At 45.6% G+C, this 15,098-nt stretch overlaps 1 protein-coding gene across 1 annotated transcript in view; it reads left to right on the forward strand.

Moving 5' to 3' along the window:
• MYPN (myopalladin) overlaps positions 1-15,098 on the forward strand; it is an 86,274-nt gene that overhangs the window by 55,878 nt on the left and 15,298 nt on the right. Inside the window, 2 exon segments of the mRNA XM_015413941.1 lie at positions 4,781-4,873; positions 12,462-12,683. Coding sequence (XP_015269427.1) covers positions 4,781-4,873; positions 12,462-12,683 — 315 coding nt within the window.

Raw genomic sequence — 15,098 nt, forward strand, 5'->3', positions numbered from 1 at the left:
TGTTTGCAGTTGTCTTTATTTAATCTCATATATATTTCTTTCACAGTAGCCAAGAAGCTGGCATTTTAGGCAAGGTCGTGAGACGGAGCTCGGTCCTCAGTTATGGAATGTGTGTGCTATAAGTGTGACAATATGCGTGTGCTATGCGTCTGACAATAAGGGGGTCTAGGTTCTAAGCCCACTGCTGTGTGTTTGCTGCAATTTTGCAGCTGTACCATGCAAGTGCAGAAATTGGTACTGTGTGCAGAATAAAAACTGAAAGTCTCTGCTTTTTTATATAAAAAAAGGGCACCAAAATATCTATGTCTGAAGGGTTTGTACTTTGGCTTGGAAGTAAGTGTGCAAAGCCCAATGAAAGGAGGTAGTACTGAATTGGCTTCTCCTATGGTCAAGGAGTCAGGCTTCTACACAGTTCATTGCCCCTTTCTCTTCCAGAAGTGACCTTTCTCAACTGATCATAGAGTTTTGCAGGTGACCTGAAACATGGGGGCACAGTTTCAAGGGGGCTGTTCCGGGGGGGTTAACTGTGTGGTCATTTCTGAGATTTTATATTGATTAGCAGCTATGTGCTTTGGACTTAGGTATGTTAAACTATATGTATATAATCCCTTATCGATTGCACCCAGTGCTTCGTTGTCCAGTGGTTCCCAGAAGTATGCTGAGTGGATGGGTGCAATCCTGCTCTCCCACACATAGGGTTGGGTCTAGCACAGTGTTTCCAATGGGCCCAAAGACAGAGTGTGACTTTGTCTGCTTCCACCTCCACAAATCCTGTTCCGGGTGATTTCACACGAGCCAGATTTCACACGGCCTTTTGGGCTGCTGTGGGCAGGAGGAACTGAGAAAGTCACGCTTTGTGAGCAGAAATCCATGCACCCATGGAAGTGCTGTACTAGGCCCTACAAACTTTGGACTTTGTTAAATGTTTACGATTACTCTGGTGAAGGGAAGGCATTGTACACACATTCAAAAGAGCTCTATTTTTAGTTATTATTTTAGTTGTCCTAGATTTGAGTCCCGACTTGTTGCTGAAAACAGATTTCAGCACAGCCAGGAGCCAAATTAAATATTTCCCTTTATCTTGTATGTTTCCTTATAACTGTGTAGTAGCACATGGGAGCACATTAGTTACTATAGAGGAACTATTTCTGTCTTCACTGACTCTATGAAGCTCCTCGCACTAATTTTTCTCTGGCTGTCATGTAACATATGCAGCTCTCTTCCCCCCTCCCCCAATTTATATGTTTGCAAGAGAGATAACCAAGACAAATGGACATGGGCTACTCACAGGTGATAAAAGAAAGCAGTATACTCCCCATTCGTTATTGCCCTGGTGACATTTTCTCTGGTAGAGAGTCACTTGCCAAAACCACTTCTAGTAAATCAATAAGCATGTGGCATGTTTTTACAGATGAATCATAGATGCTAAAGTCTGCACTTGCTAAAGCAATGGGATAAATTGCTTGGAAGGCCACTGTGAAATACCATCCAATCTTTTATGTTAACGGCATAATAACTCCCTTGGAAGCAACCATTGCTCCATGGCCGGAGAACTATCTGCTGACAGTACTAGTTATTTATATACTGTGTTACTGACTGTGGATCCGAGAACTTTGAGAAATGTTGGATTTGACCCATCCCCCTGTACCAAGAAAACTAATTATTACTGTCATTTATTCCATCATTGTTCCATTCAAAACATTTGTTCTTAGTCTTTCTAACTCTTTATCGGTAGTTCTTCATTTTTTGCAGTAACCAGCCATAAAGGTGGGGATTGGCTCAAAAATTTGGGGAGCCCTTGGACAAGGCACCTTCAGTAGGACCATAACCTGGAAGAGGCAGTGCATGAAAACGATTGTCTCATTTTGTCTCTGATCTTTCTGGGTATCCTATGAAAAGGGAGTATGACTGTGCTGTTGGGTTTCTGGCAAATGCTTGCCCTCAGTACTCTCTGAAACTGGTCCAGATAGGGTTGCCAGCCTCCAGGTGGGGCCTGGGGATCTCCTGCTTTAACCACTGATCTCCAGCTGACAGAGATCATCTCCCCTGGAGAAAATGGCTGCTTTAAAGGGTGGACTCTATGGCATTGTACCATGCGGAGGCCCCTCCGCTCCCCAAATCCTGCCCTCTCCTGGATCCACCCCAAAAGTCTCCACGTTCTTTCCAACCCAGACCTGGCAACCCTAGGTCCTGAAGACTGAAATAGCTAGCATGCACAGATAAGAGTTGGAGATTTCTACTTCTGTGATTATGTTTAATAACTGATAGTGGGAAGTGCCCTCAAGTCATAGCCAATTTATGGCGACCCTGCAGGGTTTTCAAGGCAAGAGCCATTGAGAGGTGGTTTGCTATAGCCAGCCTCTGTACAGCAATCCTGGACTTCCTTGGCAGTCTCCCACCCCAGTATTAACCAGGGCCAACTCTATTTAGCTTCTGATACATGATGAAATCAGGTAGGGCGGCCAATCCCTCATTCCCATGGCTCTTCATTACTGGAAGTGGCAACAGGAATAAAATTAAAAAGAAAAATAAGGCCTCATCTACTTACGGGAAGTTCTTACCATAGAGTTTCTGGCAATTCCTAGAGCTACCTTTTGTCACTTCCAGGTAGTAATAGGAATCTCCAGGAACTCTATGGCAAGAAATTCCTATAAGTAGACAAGGTCATATTTTACTTTTTAATTCTTCAGCCGGGATGCCGGTCAAGGGTAGCTTAATAACTAGCTTGTCAGAATTTCATTTGGCACATCAAAGAAAGAAAAAGAATAAGCACGGGACTTCTGAAGCACTACTGTACGTGCTTTACATTCTCTGTTTGCACTGACCTTTTCACCCATCTGCTGCTCTTGTGCTGTTTGTGCCATCGCTTGTGTCCAGTCTGAATTCCCACCTGTCTTCAAGGGAGGGGGGTGAGCTACAGTTTCTTTATAACCAGCAAGGGAGTAGTGTAATGCGCAGTGTTACCCCATGTGAACCTCCATGGGAGATATATCAGTCTGGTGCTCTTGGGAAGAGCCAGCAGCATTTTCTTTTCTCGTGTTTTGTGGTCTAAACCTCCTGTTTGCACACTTGTGCACAAGGAGCATCATCCTGCACATGGAAGAACCCTGCAATGAGATGGTCACACTTTGAAACAGGAGCAAACATGCTTACAAATGGTTAAGTGCAAATTCAAATATGGTAGAATACGTGCTAAACATAAACCTCTCTGTCTCTTGCAATGTGGAAGGGACGGGTGCTTCTCAACAAGGTATGACCTCCTAGGATTTCACAGGATGAATCTAGGAGGTGGGAGCCTCCAAGAGAACCAGACATCAAAATCAACAAATATGTCTGACAACAGACAAAATCATTGAAATATATTTTAGCCAGAAAACAAAACTCACTGTTTTACAGTTTGAGAGTGGGATATTGATTTTGGGGGGATTTTGGGGTAATTTGAAGAAATGCTTTAACGGGTCCTTCTCAACAAATTATTAGCTTCTTTGCTTTGCTTTTAGTGCAACTGGCAACCAGACTACCAATTAACATAAATACGATGTTGAAAGCAAAATTAACACTTTCAAAGCTCCAGTCATAAACCCAGGATAGTCATACCTCTGTACCCTGAAGATCTTGCACAGACCTTCTGAGGAAAATAAATGCTGGAGAATGTCTTACAGAGAATGTGTTTAGAAGTTCTGTGGATTGAAGGCATTTTTGTGGTTGGCTTCGCCTCTCATGGCAGCCATTTTGTGGTTGTGCCCAAAACACTATGTCACCAATGTTGACCACAGGCTGAAAAGGGTTTGGGACCCCTCTATTAGATGTTCCAGAAAGTAGTTCCCAAGCTGCTGGCAGTTCAAACATAACGTCCCCCCAAAATAAGAATTTTTCCCTCTTTGTATTTCCTCATATTTTAAACTATGCTGGCCTAGACTTTGGTCCTGCATAGGGAGCTTCTTGTTACTCAGTCTCTGAGATTCCATGGTGAAATTTAGTAGGCCTCAGGTTCAGGTATGCCCTCCATGGCTCTTCTCACAGCAAGCAGACCTAGGAATGTTCAAATTAACTTGGAGTCTCCCTGATTCAATCATTCAGTCCAACCAATGAGTGGATTTGCCAGCAGGAACGCTGAAGACTTTTGAAGAAAATACTCTGTCACTTTAGAAGTGGTTAATTTATGGGACTGGGCAACAACTAAAATAAATTTTGCATTAATGAAGAAAAGGAAGTCAAATGGCAGTCATCTTTTATAAAACTATCAATTGTTTATTGTTTTTTATAAAAGAATATTTGCAGTTATTTGAACAATAGACATGTTTTGTTTGTATGTGACTATGTAACGTCAAGGAATACAGCTTTTGTAGGCTGTGCATTTAAGGTTTCGTCTTTCTCTTTTACCAGACCACTGTGAAAGGTTTTGTTCCTACATTTTAGATGGGAATGGGCCCCTCAATCTCAGTCCCTCCTAAACACATACACATACACCCCATTTAGAGGGTAGGGACTGGGGGGGAAATTTCCTTAGAATTGGCAGTCCAGCTCCATTATAATCAGTGGGAACTTTGTAGTTGATTTTATTGGGAGAGCAGTGGCATTCTAAAATATGGAACATATAAACTGTTCCATACTGATTTGAATATAGACTGCATACTGCAATGCTAAATGATTAATCAAATCCTAGTTTTGTTTCACCTCCAAAACTCCTTCTGCAGATTTGTTTTTATTAATTTCATTACAATGATGGCCATACATGTTGTAATAACACTTTCCTAACTCCATTACTTCCCTATACCAGAGAACAACATATGATGAAAATCTGGCTCGCAGGCTTCAGGGACCAACCAATGATACCCCAATGTACAACTATACAACTCAGGATGTATCCAAGGTACAACTCTGCCCTCCTAGCAACCCTATGTAAATCTCATCACTGTAATCTGAAAACCTCAAATTCAGCTTCTGGCCGTTATCACAACTGGAGGGTGGTATGGGAGTAGACTGGAGAAAGTTAGTTTCTACAGAAAGTAATTCGGTTATCCTTCTTGGCAAATAATGTTAAATATTATGAAAGCAGCTAACAGTGCAATCCTAAACAGAGTTACACTCTAGGATTGCATAGCCAAAGTATTAAGAGCAAGGTATCTGATCTTCAAGGTAAGGATGATCTACAAAATGCTATAGATTAAGAGAGCACCCTATCCTTAAAGGATTCAGCTGATTCCAATATATTTGCTGTGTTATATATTACTTGCTGATTTTTTAAAAATTTCATAGCTCATTCTGTTACCAACACTTACTTGGGACAAGAAATAATATTTCCACGATTGTAAATCACTATTGAGCTGCGGTGGCTCAAGTGGTTAAGACGCTGAACTGCAGGCTGTGGAAGGTCATTAGTTCAGCAGTTCAAGACCCGGGTGCCGCAAGACGGGGTGAGCTCCTGTCTCTAGTTCCAGCTCCTGCCAACCTAGCAGTTCGAAAGCAAGAAATTGCAAGTAGATAAATAGGTACCACTTTGGTGGGAAGGTAACAGCGTTCCGTGCGCCTTGGTGGTTAGTCATGCCGGCCACATGACCACGGAAACGTCTTCAGACAGCGCTGGCTCTTCGGCTTTGAAACGGAGATGAGCACCGCAACCCTAGAGTCGGATTCGACTGGCTTTCGAGCAAGGGAACCTTTACCTTTTTAAATCACTATTACTCCCAACAGGGGTCATTTTGGGGGGGACGCGGGGGGACGCCATCCCCCCGGGTGAGGTGCGGGAGGGCGGGGCCTGGAGCTCCCTGCTGGTGCCCGCTGGAGGTCGCCGCCGGCTGTGGGGAGGACACACTTCCAGTGATGTCAGGGGGTGTGGCATATGCTAATGAGTTATGCCAATGAGTCCCCCTAGCTCTTTTTCTACGAAATGACCCCTGACTCCCAAAGTACAGATGGGAGAATTGAGGTTTAGAAATTGTGACTTGTCCCTGATGAGCCAATTCATACCTTACATTTTAAATTAGTGCTGCCAACCTCCAAGTGGGGTCTGGAGATTTCCTTGAATTACAATTTACCTCTAGACCACAGAGAGAAAATGGCTTCTTTGGAGGATGGCATTATGGCATTACTAGGAAAAAGTCCCGTTGTGGAAATAAATACAACGGCCTCTAGAAAGAGGCTCTGGTGGGTGCCCCGACCTTGGACACTCGGGGTGATTTCTCACGAGAGCTGCCTCGCAGCACAGCGCCGTTTGCCTCGACACAAACGTGTCAATTTCACACCCGAAGCTCCGGGGCTGCATTTGACTCGGGGCTTCGCCCGATTTCCTCCGCAGTTTCATGATCCTCAAACAGTTGTAATTTTGAATGATCTCCCGTCCTCACCTGGAGATTGGCAACGGTGGTTCCTCAGAAGGGAATAGTTGGTTTGGAGGGTGGAGTCTATGGCTTTGCACCTGTCTGAGGTCCCACACCTTCTGAAACCTCACCCTCTCCAGGCTCCATCCCTCACATCTCCAGGAATTTCCCACCTGGAGTTGGCAACCCTATCTCCTGCCCAGCTACGTCACATTGGCTGTCATACGGGGGCCACCTCAGCAGCATATAAGGATACAGAGACCACCATTTTCTCCAGGGGAACTGATCTCTGCCATCTGGAAAGCAGTTGTAATTCTGAGTGATCTCCAGCCCTCACCTGGAGATTGGACACATTTTACCTCAGAACAGCAAAACTGTTTAGAATGTTAGAGGCAAAAGCCAATCAAGTTGCATATGCAAATGACCTCTGCAGGGCTTTTTTTGTAGAAAAAGCCCAGCAGGAACTCATTAGCATAATAGGCCACACCCAACAGCAGAAACTCATTAGGCCACACCCCAATGCCTTCCCTTGGCTTGCCCGGGTGACCCGCTGCTGTGGGGAGCCCGGGCCAGCTGGCCTTTGGACAGGCCGGGGAATGCATGGGGAGGCATTTAAATGCCTCCACGATCCTTCCAGGAGGCCCCTGGCCCGCCTGCCTCGGAGTCACTGGGGGGGTCTCTCTCCAGGCCTTCCCTCTGTAGCCACGCACACAGAGGTTTTGGCTGTAGTGGGCGTGGCCAACTCTGAAGCCAGCCGGAACTCCGTTCCTGTGCGTTCCTGCCCAAAAATAGCCCTGGACCTCTGTGTTCTGAGGCAAAGGCCAGTGAGGCTGCATATCCAAATAACCTCTGTGTTCTGACTCGCTATGGGGGGGAGAGGAAAAGCAAACTGTTTAGAATGTTGGAGGCAGGACTCAGACAAAGCAGCCAGTGGATAGGGAGACCCTCTGAATGACAGATCAGAGAGCGAACTGATTTTGGAGTGTGTGGAATGTTCTAGAGATGTGCCACCACCATTCGGCTTTTATTTATAAGGGAGATATCTAGTCCATCAGTCAGTACCTTTATTGGCATAGGTTATAAGCATAAACAACACTATAAAATAAGAGCTTTGGTTAGAAAAATAAGCATAAACAACAGAAAAAGCAGTTTTTAACATACAGAAAAAGTAACCATCTGTCAAAAGATTTAAGCTTATGCTCCCTAATCCTCATAACAATTAGAAGTCATCAGAATAGCCACGGAAATTATGCAAGAGGGGACTAATTTAAAAAATCTCACACTTTAACATAGATATCTCAGAACAGAACAAGATATGGGCTACCAGTTTCAGTTTTCTGCCTTTACATAAGCAGAGTCTTTTGTGATATGGGGCATTTGCAAATCTCCCAGAGAGAACTGCTGACAGGAGGACACTGAATTGTGCGAGCATAAATTGACATAATTGAGGGGATGTGGAATGTGAAAAGTAGGCTGCTAGAACCCCATAATCAGGTGTGATACCAAATCCCAAAGAGGAGCATATCCTGCTTGCTAAGGAACAGAGAGTTTGTTTTTCAGTGTCCAGAAGTCTCTGTTTCAAGGATCTAAAAACGGGATTCTTCTAGCATAATACGAGAATTAAAGGGGATGCCTTTATTCCGCAAAATTAAGTGTGACCAATTAGATGAAAAAGAATCAGACAGCATAAGATGGATGTAACTCGTAGATTCTGCCGTGTAGTGAAGGCATAACCAAAATGTCAAGGTTAAGAGCCAAGCTTCTAGTCTCTAGGAGCCACACTGCCCTGTTCTCCAAACACATGGCCACATAGTTTACGCAGTTTGGGACCCCCAAAATGCGGTGGAGAAACATCGCCTGGATTTGCTCAACATGTTGATAGAAAACGCTAATCCAAATGAGAATAGCATAAAGTAATTGGGATGCCTATTTAGCATTAGAAACACAAATAGCTGAAGGTACAAATTGGCTACCCTTCACATAAAAGAATATCGCTATCATGGACAAGCTGCATTTGCCCAAGTTTATTACTTGCTTTCGCTGTGCTATCCAACTGCTATTATACTGAAAGAGAACTCCCAAATATTGTATCCCAATGAGCTCCCTCTCCTCCCTAAACCCCGCCTTCCCTAGGCTGCACTCCCAAATCTCCAGGGATTTCCCAGCCTAGACTTGGCAACTCTAGTTTAAAATATGTAGAAATGGCAGTTGAAAAAGGATGGCTTTCCGGCTTAAAAGTGATTCACAAATGGTGGTTTTAGGCATACAGTTTGCCATTTAATTTCAGGTCCTCTTGTAAAGTATGACTTTGCACAGATTACACAGCTCAGTTTGTAACTCTGAGGCCCAGTATTTCCTGTGACCCCTGAAAATATTGGTTTTAATGTTTTAGGTGCTCACAGCACATAACACCAAACAGAATGGTTGTTTTTTCCTGGAAACTATTATCATGGAACACGTTTCTGCCGTTCACTTTCAGGCGCACAGGCCTTTCTATTTTTAAAGACATTATGTAACAGCTTTCAGAAGCAACTGAGATGGGAATTTGGCCCATTTGGTTAAGCAATTTGCTGAGACATGCTTCATGAAAGAGAAAACTAAACAAGGTGAAATTCTAGCAGCCTGTTTTGCCCGCCAGCTGGTGGAAAGCCATGGTGCTGAGGGCCTTCACAGAATGATACAGAAAGGGAGGTGGCCCCATCTAGTGGCTGGACACACTTCTTCATAGCTGTGTGAATGTATGAACACCGCTCTCGTTCAAGTGTCGCTTCCTCGCAGATTACTTACCCTGCTCAGGATGGTTTGGCATGGCAGAAGCGCTGTTGGGTGCCAGGGATGGGCTGGGGAGTGAAAGCAGCCCTGGGGACTAGTCAAGCTGAGTGGCCCCGATGTGCTACAAGCCAGCACTGTAAGGCCACTCAGCTTAGTGGGGCCAACAGTGGGCATTATTAGGTCACCCACTGCATCATTCCCCAGAGTGGAAGCAGTACAAGAGGAGACAGTTGGTGATCTGACATAGGCTGCTGTGGCCAAGCAGACCCTGAGGCTTAGGCAGAGTTTCTGGGGTCATCGCCTCTGATTGTTCCTGGACACCAGTGGCCCCCTGGGAAATTTCCCTGCAAGTTAAATGGACAGTCTGCTCCTGGTGGTAGGGTGCTGCCTGGAGATCTCCCACTATTACAACCCATCCCCAGACAATAGAGGTCAGTTTCCCTGCAGAGGGTGGATCCCATGGCATGATAGACCAGTGAGGTCCCTCCCCTCCCCGGACCCTGCTTTCCCCAGACTCCAACCCCCCCAAATCTCCAGGTATTTCTCACCCAGAGTCGACAACCCTACCTGGTGGGTGCATCTGTTGTATGTCTGGCAATTATGAAACTGATGCTTCATTTCGTGCATTTTTCCTCTCCTGAGGTGAAAGCATGGCATGAACCAAGGACCTGCCCTTTGCCTTCTCTGATTGAACCTAGGCAGGATTTCAGCCTTTGTCATTTCAGCAGGCTGGCATCCAGTCCTGTAAATGATAAACTGGCTCAGGAAGGATAGCTCCAGAGCAAATTAATTTATGCAGGAGACAAACTGCTCACTCAAAACTTTAATGCTAGTAGCTCACAAAGTAAAAATTCTGCTCACAAGACTCCACAGTTTAGAGGGAACGTTGCTCTAGGGTTGCGGTGCTCATCTCCGTTTCAAAGCCGAAGAGCCAGCGCTGTCCGAAGACGTTTCCGTGGTCATGTGGCCAGCATGACTAAACACCAAGGCGCACGGAACGCTGTTACCTTCCCACCGAAGCTTTACCTATTTATCTACTTGCAATTTCTTGCTTTCAAACTGCTAGGTTGGTGAAGCAAAGCACTAAACCAATATGCAAATAGACACACTATATTTAACAGAAAAATAAATAAACATAGTTAACAGGAAAAGAAATAACCAAGCGCAATGTAATTGCTCTTCTGTGTGGGCCACGGTAGATGATTTGTTTTGGGCATGGGTTGGTGTTGTTTTTTGCATCACATGTCAGTTTTTAGATTTCATGGTGCTGTTTTTCGAAGGGCCTGGATGGTGAATCCCATTTCTGTACACAACAGAAAAACCAAAGTGGTAATGAAAGATAGCAGCTGTGGGAACTGCTGCAAGTTATTACATAATATGCTAAAATATACAAGTCTTCTGTTTATTCATGTATTGGATTATTTTTGATAATATTTGATTTAAGAATAAGCATTTCTAAAGACCAAATCACTCAGATGTTCAATTAGTATCTTGCCTGCTGATCGTGATCTGACTCTCCCCCTTATTCGGAAACAGAACGAGCAAGTGCCAAATAAGAGAGAATGAATTTGCTGTTCCCCTTCATCCAGGACTAAGGCTGAGGTCTTATCCAGATGTTGCTTGGATTCTACCTGGATTCATCCCAGATTCTCTCAGTTTACTTGTTATTTTCTGCTTGTGGTTAGAGAAGTCAAGGTGGGCTGTAGACCCTAAGACCCAGATGATTTCACCTGAGATAAAATCACAGGGTGAAGTAATAGAACGAAGTCTGGGTCCCGTGGCACCTTTAAGACCAACAAAGGTGGAGGGAAGTGACAGAAAAGAAAGTTAAGTGAAGCAGAGAAAAATGGAGAGAGGCAAGGTCTTCAGAAAACGCCTAGACAATGGGCCTGTTATGCACGGGTGTTTTGCCTCGCTTTCACCATGCATGTCCGTTGGGTTTTCTTTTTCCTTCTGCATTGTTTCCCTCCCTTCAGTGCCCAGTTCTTTTTCCATTCACTTTTTCCTGGAGTCTTCTGAGAGTGCTTTTGTGCCAGTTTTCCCCTTGCTTTGTTTCCAAGCCAAAGGGTAATTCAAAAGCATACAGATTTCTCCCCAGCCCTTTTCCTGCCCCTCGAAAGCCACTCCCATGCCCACATCCAGGTTGTTTTGCTCACTCTTTACCTTCTGCCATTCAATGGTGTGTTCCTCGTTGTTTTACATTTTAAAAAAATTACAAGTGGCATGAGTCTAGCGATATGAGATTATTGCTAGTCTCAGATTGCTGTAAACAAAAAGAAATGACTCCCGACTGGGCTGCTCTGCCGCCCAGTTTAAACTGGGAGGCAAGAGGAGGCAGTGCAGAGCTGCACCTGCAGGGAGCCATCGGCTCTCCACATGCGCAGTGATCCCAGCTGGGCTGCACGCACCGCTTACTGCAGAGAATCCGAGCAGTCAAGCCTTTTTTGTTGTAGTTGCAGAATAAATACACTGGAGAAAAAAAGAATGGTGCTTACGGCAGGCACAGAATCCAAAGTCAAATTTAAAGGCTTGACTGTTCAGATTCTCTGCAGTAAGCTGTGCGTGCATAATAAGTCAATGTCTTGTAGGTGAGGGGGATATCTGGTCCTGCCTCACAAATTATGCTGCTGATGTAGGACAAGCAAGAGTATGGGAAAGGGACACAGTCCTTACTTGGTTGTGACTTGGCTTGTGTTTGTACATCTTACTTGAGGCAGGCCAGATGCAAAAATTAAGGCATGGGTGTAGAAAAAGAAGGACCTCTGATGGGAGCAAGGTTAATTCCCCACACGCACACCTGACAGAAAGGCAGAAGAGGACAGAGGCAATTTCCTGCATGCCTTGCTGTATACCTAAGAACATAAGAAGAGGCCTGCTGGATCAGACCACTGGTCCATCTAGTTCAGCATCCTGTCTCACACAGTGACCAACCAGTTCCTCTGGACAGCCATCCACAAGGAATAGAGGCTGAGTCCTTCCCATGATGTTGCTTCCTGGATCTAGGATTCAGAGGATTAGTGCCTCTGAATGTGGAGGTTCCCCTCAGTCACCATTGACAGGGCCACAGTACCACCAATGGACAAGCAAAAGGAGAAACAGCAACCTGATAAGCACACATTTTTATTGCTGTTCTCTGTTGCAATGGTCACACTGCCATCACAAGACCCAGGTGTGGCTTCCAGGGGGCTTGGTTACACAGCTCCATCCTTGCCCAGTCGTTTTTCTAGGTTTGTACACTTGAAAGACTGAAGGTTGATCTTGTTTGGCAATATGGCAACCCCTGATTTAAGAGAATGCACGCCAAGAGAGATTTAGCTGTTTGGGGATAAGACATTTATCAGAGAGAGATTTTCCAAAATCATTTCACAGGAATACAAGATTTCCAGCTTTGAGCAGAGGTTGATGAATGAAATAGAGTTCCGCCTGGAACGTACTCCAGTGGATGAATCGGACGATGAAATCGAACACGATGAGATCCCAACGGGCAAGTGCATCGCCCCAATCTTCGACAAGAGACTCAAACACTTCCGGGTCTTGGAAGGATATCCTGCCACGTTCACTTGCAAAATTGTTGGAATACCTGTACCTAAGGTAGGTAGCATGGGGGGAACAACTGGAGAAGTACAGTCACCTCCCAGTCATTTCTACTATCAATGTACCTGTATTTGTAAGCGTTCCTTCCCAAGGACCGAGTGCTTCTGAAGCCCCAGGTTTCCAAACCAAATCTTTTCATTGGCCTGCAGGAGAGCCAGGGTGCCCTCCCACATCCTGGGGCTTCATCATTTCCCCTTCCTCTCTTGGGAGTGAAGGAAGCACACTACAGTTCACAGTTAGTTTCAGGAGGGTAGCCATGTTGGTCTGCAGTAGAAGAGCCAGATTCCAGTCCAGGAGCACCTGAGGGACCAACGAGATCTTCAGGGTATGGAGCTTTTGAGGGTCAAAGCTCCCTTTGCCAGGTACCAACTGCCAGCTACAGTCTGCGGAGGGCTCTTCTTCCTCTCCCTTGCCCACCTGATGACTTATCAAGAGGAGTAACTTGGGCTCTCCAAGGGTTTTGGTGGAACCGTTCAACACCCAGGCCTCGGTCCCTCTCCTTTCCTCTGCTGCCCATTCCAGGGCCGTGGTATCTTCTGTGATTCCAAGCTGTAAATAAGGCTTAGCTATTGTGAAGCAAATAACTATCAGGGCAGTTAATTCAAAAGAAGCGAATGTTTTTGAAGTTCCCTCCAGTTATGTGGGCACTTAGTGACCCATTTTGTTTGGTATATTAAAGTGAATTAGTTTTAATAGACCTGTACTTCTAAATGATACATTTGAATCAGTTTAAAAGCCCATTTAATGGTCTTGGTTTTAAACCGAGGCACACCCTGTAGTTTTATTTAAAAGTCTGCAGGAATCGTAATTCTGTAAAGGCACTGGGGTTCTCTCACAAACCCCAGCACCTCTAGAAAACTGTATTTTCTAGAGGAATCCATCACATTTTAATTGGGTCAAACATGTTTTAAAATCTGTATGGTGAACTCGCATCACTTGGCTTTGGTTTCATAACCTAACTTGAGAAATTTATTTTATTTATTTAAAACATTTATATACCACCTACTGATCCAACTCAGGGTCTCCAAGGCAGCAAACATTTCAAACATTTATTTATATATTTATTTATTTCATTTCATTTCATTTATACCCCGCCCTCCCCGCATGCGGGCTCAGGGAGGCTTACATAGGCACAAAAGTGCAATAAAAATGCAACAGGTTAAAACAATTAAGGCACAAAAGTGCAATAAAAAATAAACAGGTTAAAACAATTTAGGCAAAAATGCACATCTCACAGGATACATAAACGACTAAAATACTCACTCCCTATTGCATATCATGTTGGGATCAACGAGGGGGGATGCCATGGGCCACGATGTTCAGATGGCCAGTCAGCCCAACCCGGCGAAACTGCTCTGCAGTCGCACGGTGGTGGTAGTGGCGGCGGCGGCTCCTACTCAAAAGCCTGATGGAAGAGCTCCGTCTTGCAGGCCCTGTGGAACTGTAAAAGATCCCGCAGGGCCCTGTTCTCCTCCGGGAGCTCATTCCATCAGGTAGGAGCCGACACCAAAAAGGACCTGGCCCTTGTGGCAGCAAGCCTGGCCTCCTTGGGGCCCGGAGTCACTAGGCGGTGTTGTGACCCCGACTAAAGTGCTCTTTGGGGCCTGTATGGAGAAAGGCGGTCCCTCAGGCATGCCGGACCCTGGCCATGTAGGGCTTTAAAGGTAAGCACCAGCACTTGGAAGCTAATCCAGAACGCTATAGGCAGCCAGTGCAGCGCTTTCAGCATAGGTTGAATGTGATCCCATCTAGGGGCACCCACTACCAACCTGGCCGCCACAATCTGCACCAGCTGCAGCCTCCAAATTTGCGACAAAGGCAGCCCCATGTAGAGAGTGTTACAGTAGTCTAACCTTGAGGTGACCGTCACATGGATCACTGTGGCCAGATCTTCGCGGCTAAAGAAGGGGACCAGCCGTAGATGATAAATGGTTGCTTTGGCAGTGGCCGCCACCTGGGCTTCCTTCATTAAGGTGGGGTCCAGGAGCACTCCCAGACTCCTAACCTCCGAAGCTGGCACCAAAGGTGGCCCATTGAAGGTCGGGAGCGGAATCCCTAACCCTGATCCAGTCCGACTCAAGCACAGGACCTCCGTCTTCGCTGGGTTTAACTTCAACCTGCTCAGCTTGAGCCACCCAGACACAGCTTGTAAAGCCCGGTGCAGATCTTCTGGGTCGGAGTCTGACCAGCTGCCCAACATCAAATAGAGCTGGGTGTCATCTGCGTATTGATGACACCCCAGCCTGTACCTCCGGACAATCTGGGCGAGGGGGCGCATATATATATGTTAAACAGCATTGGGGAAAGGGCCTCTGGGATTTCTGTTCCCCTAGCACAACCCTCTGTCCCCGACCTTGGAGAAACGAGGCAAGCCATTGAAGGGCGAGCCCCTGAATCCCCACGTCGGCAAGA

Source organism: Gekko japonicus, unplaced genomic scaffold (genome assembly GCF_001447785.1).
Source record: "Gekko japonicus isolate JY-2015 unplaced genomic scaffold, Gekko_japonicus_V1.1 scaffold1178, whole genome shotgun sequence".
In the NCBI taxonomy this organism is placed as follows: domain Eukaryota; kingdom Metazoa; phylum Chordata; class Lepidosauria; order Squamata; family Gekkonidae; genus Gekko; species Gekko japonicus.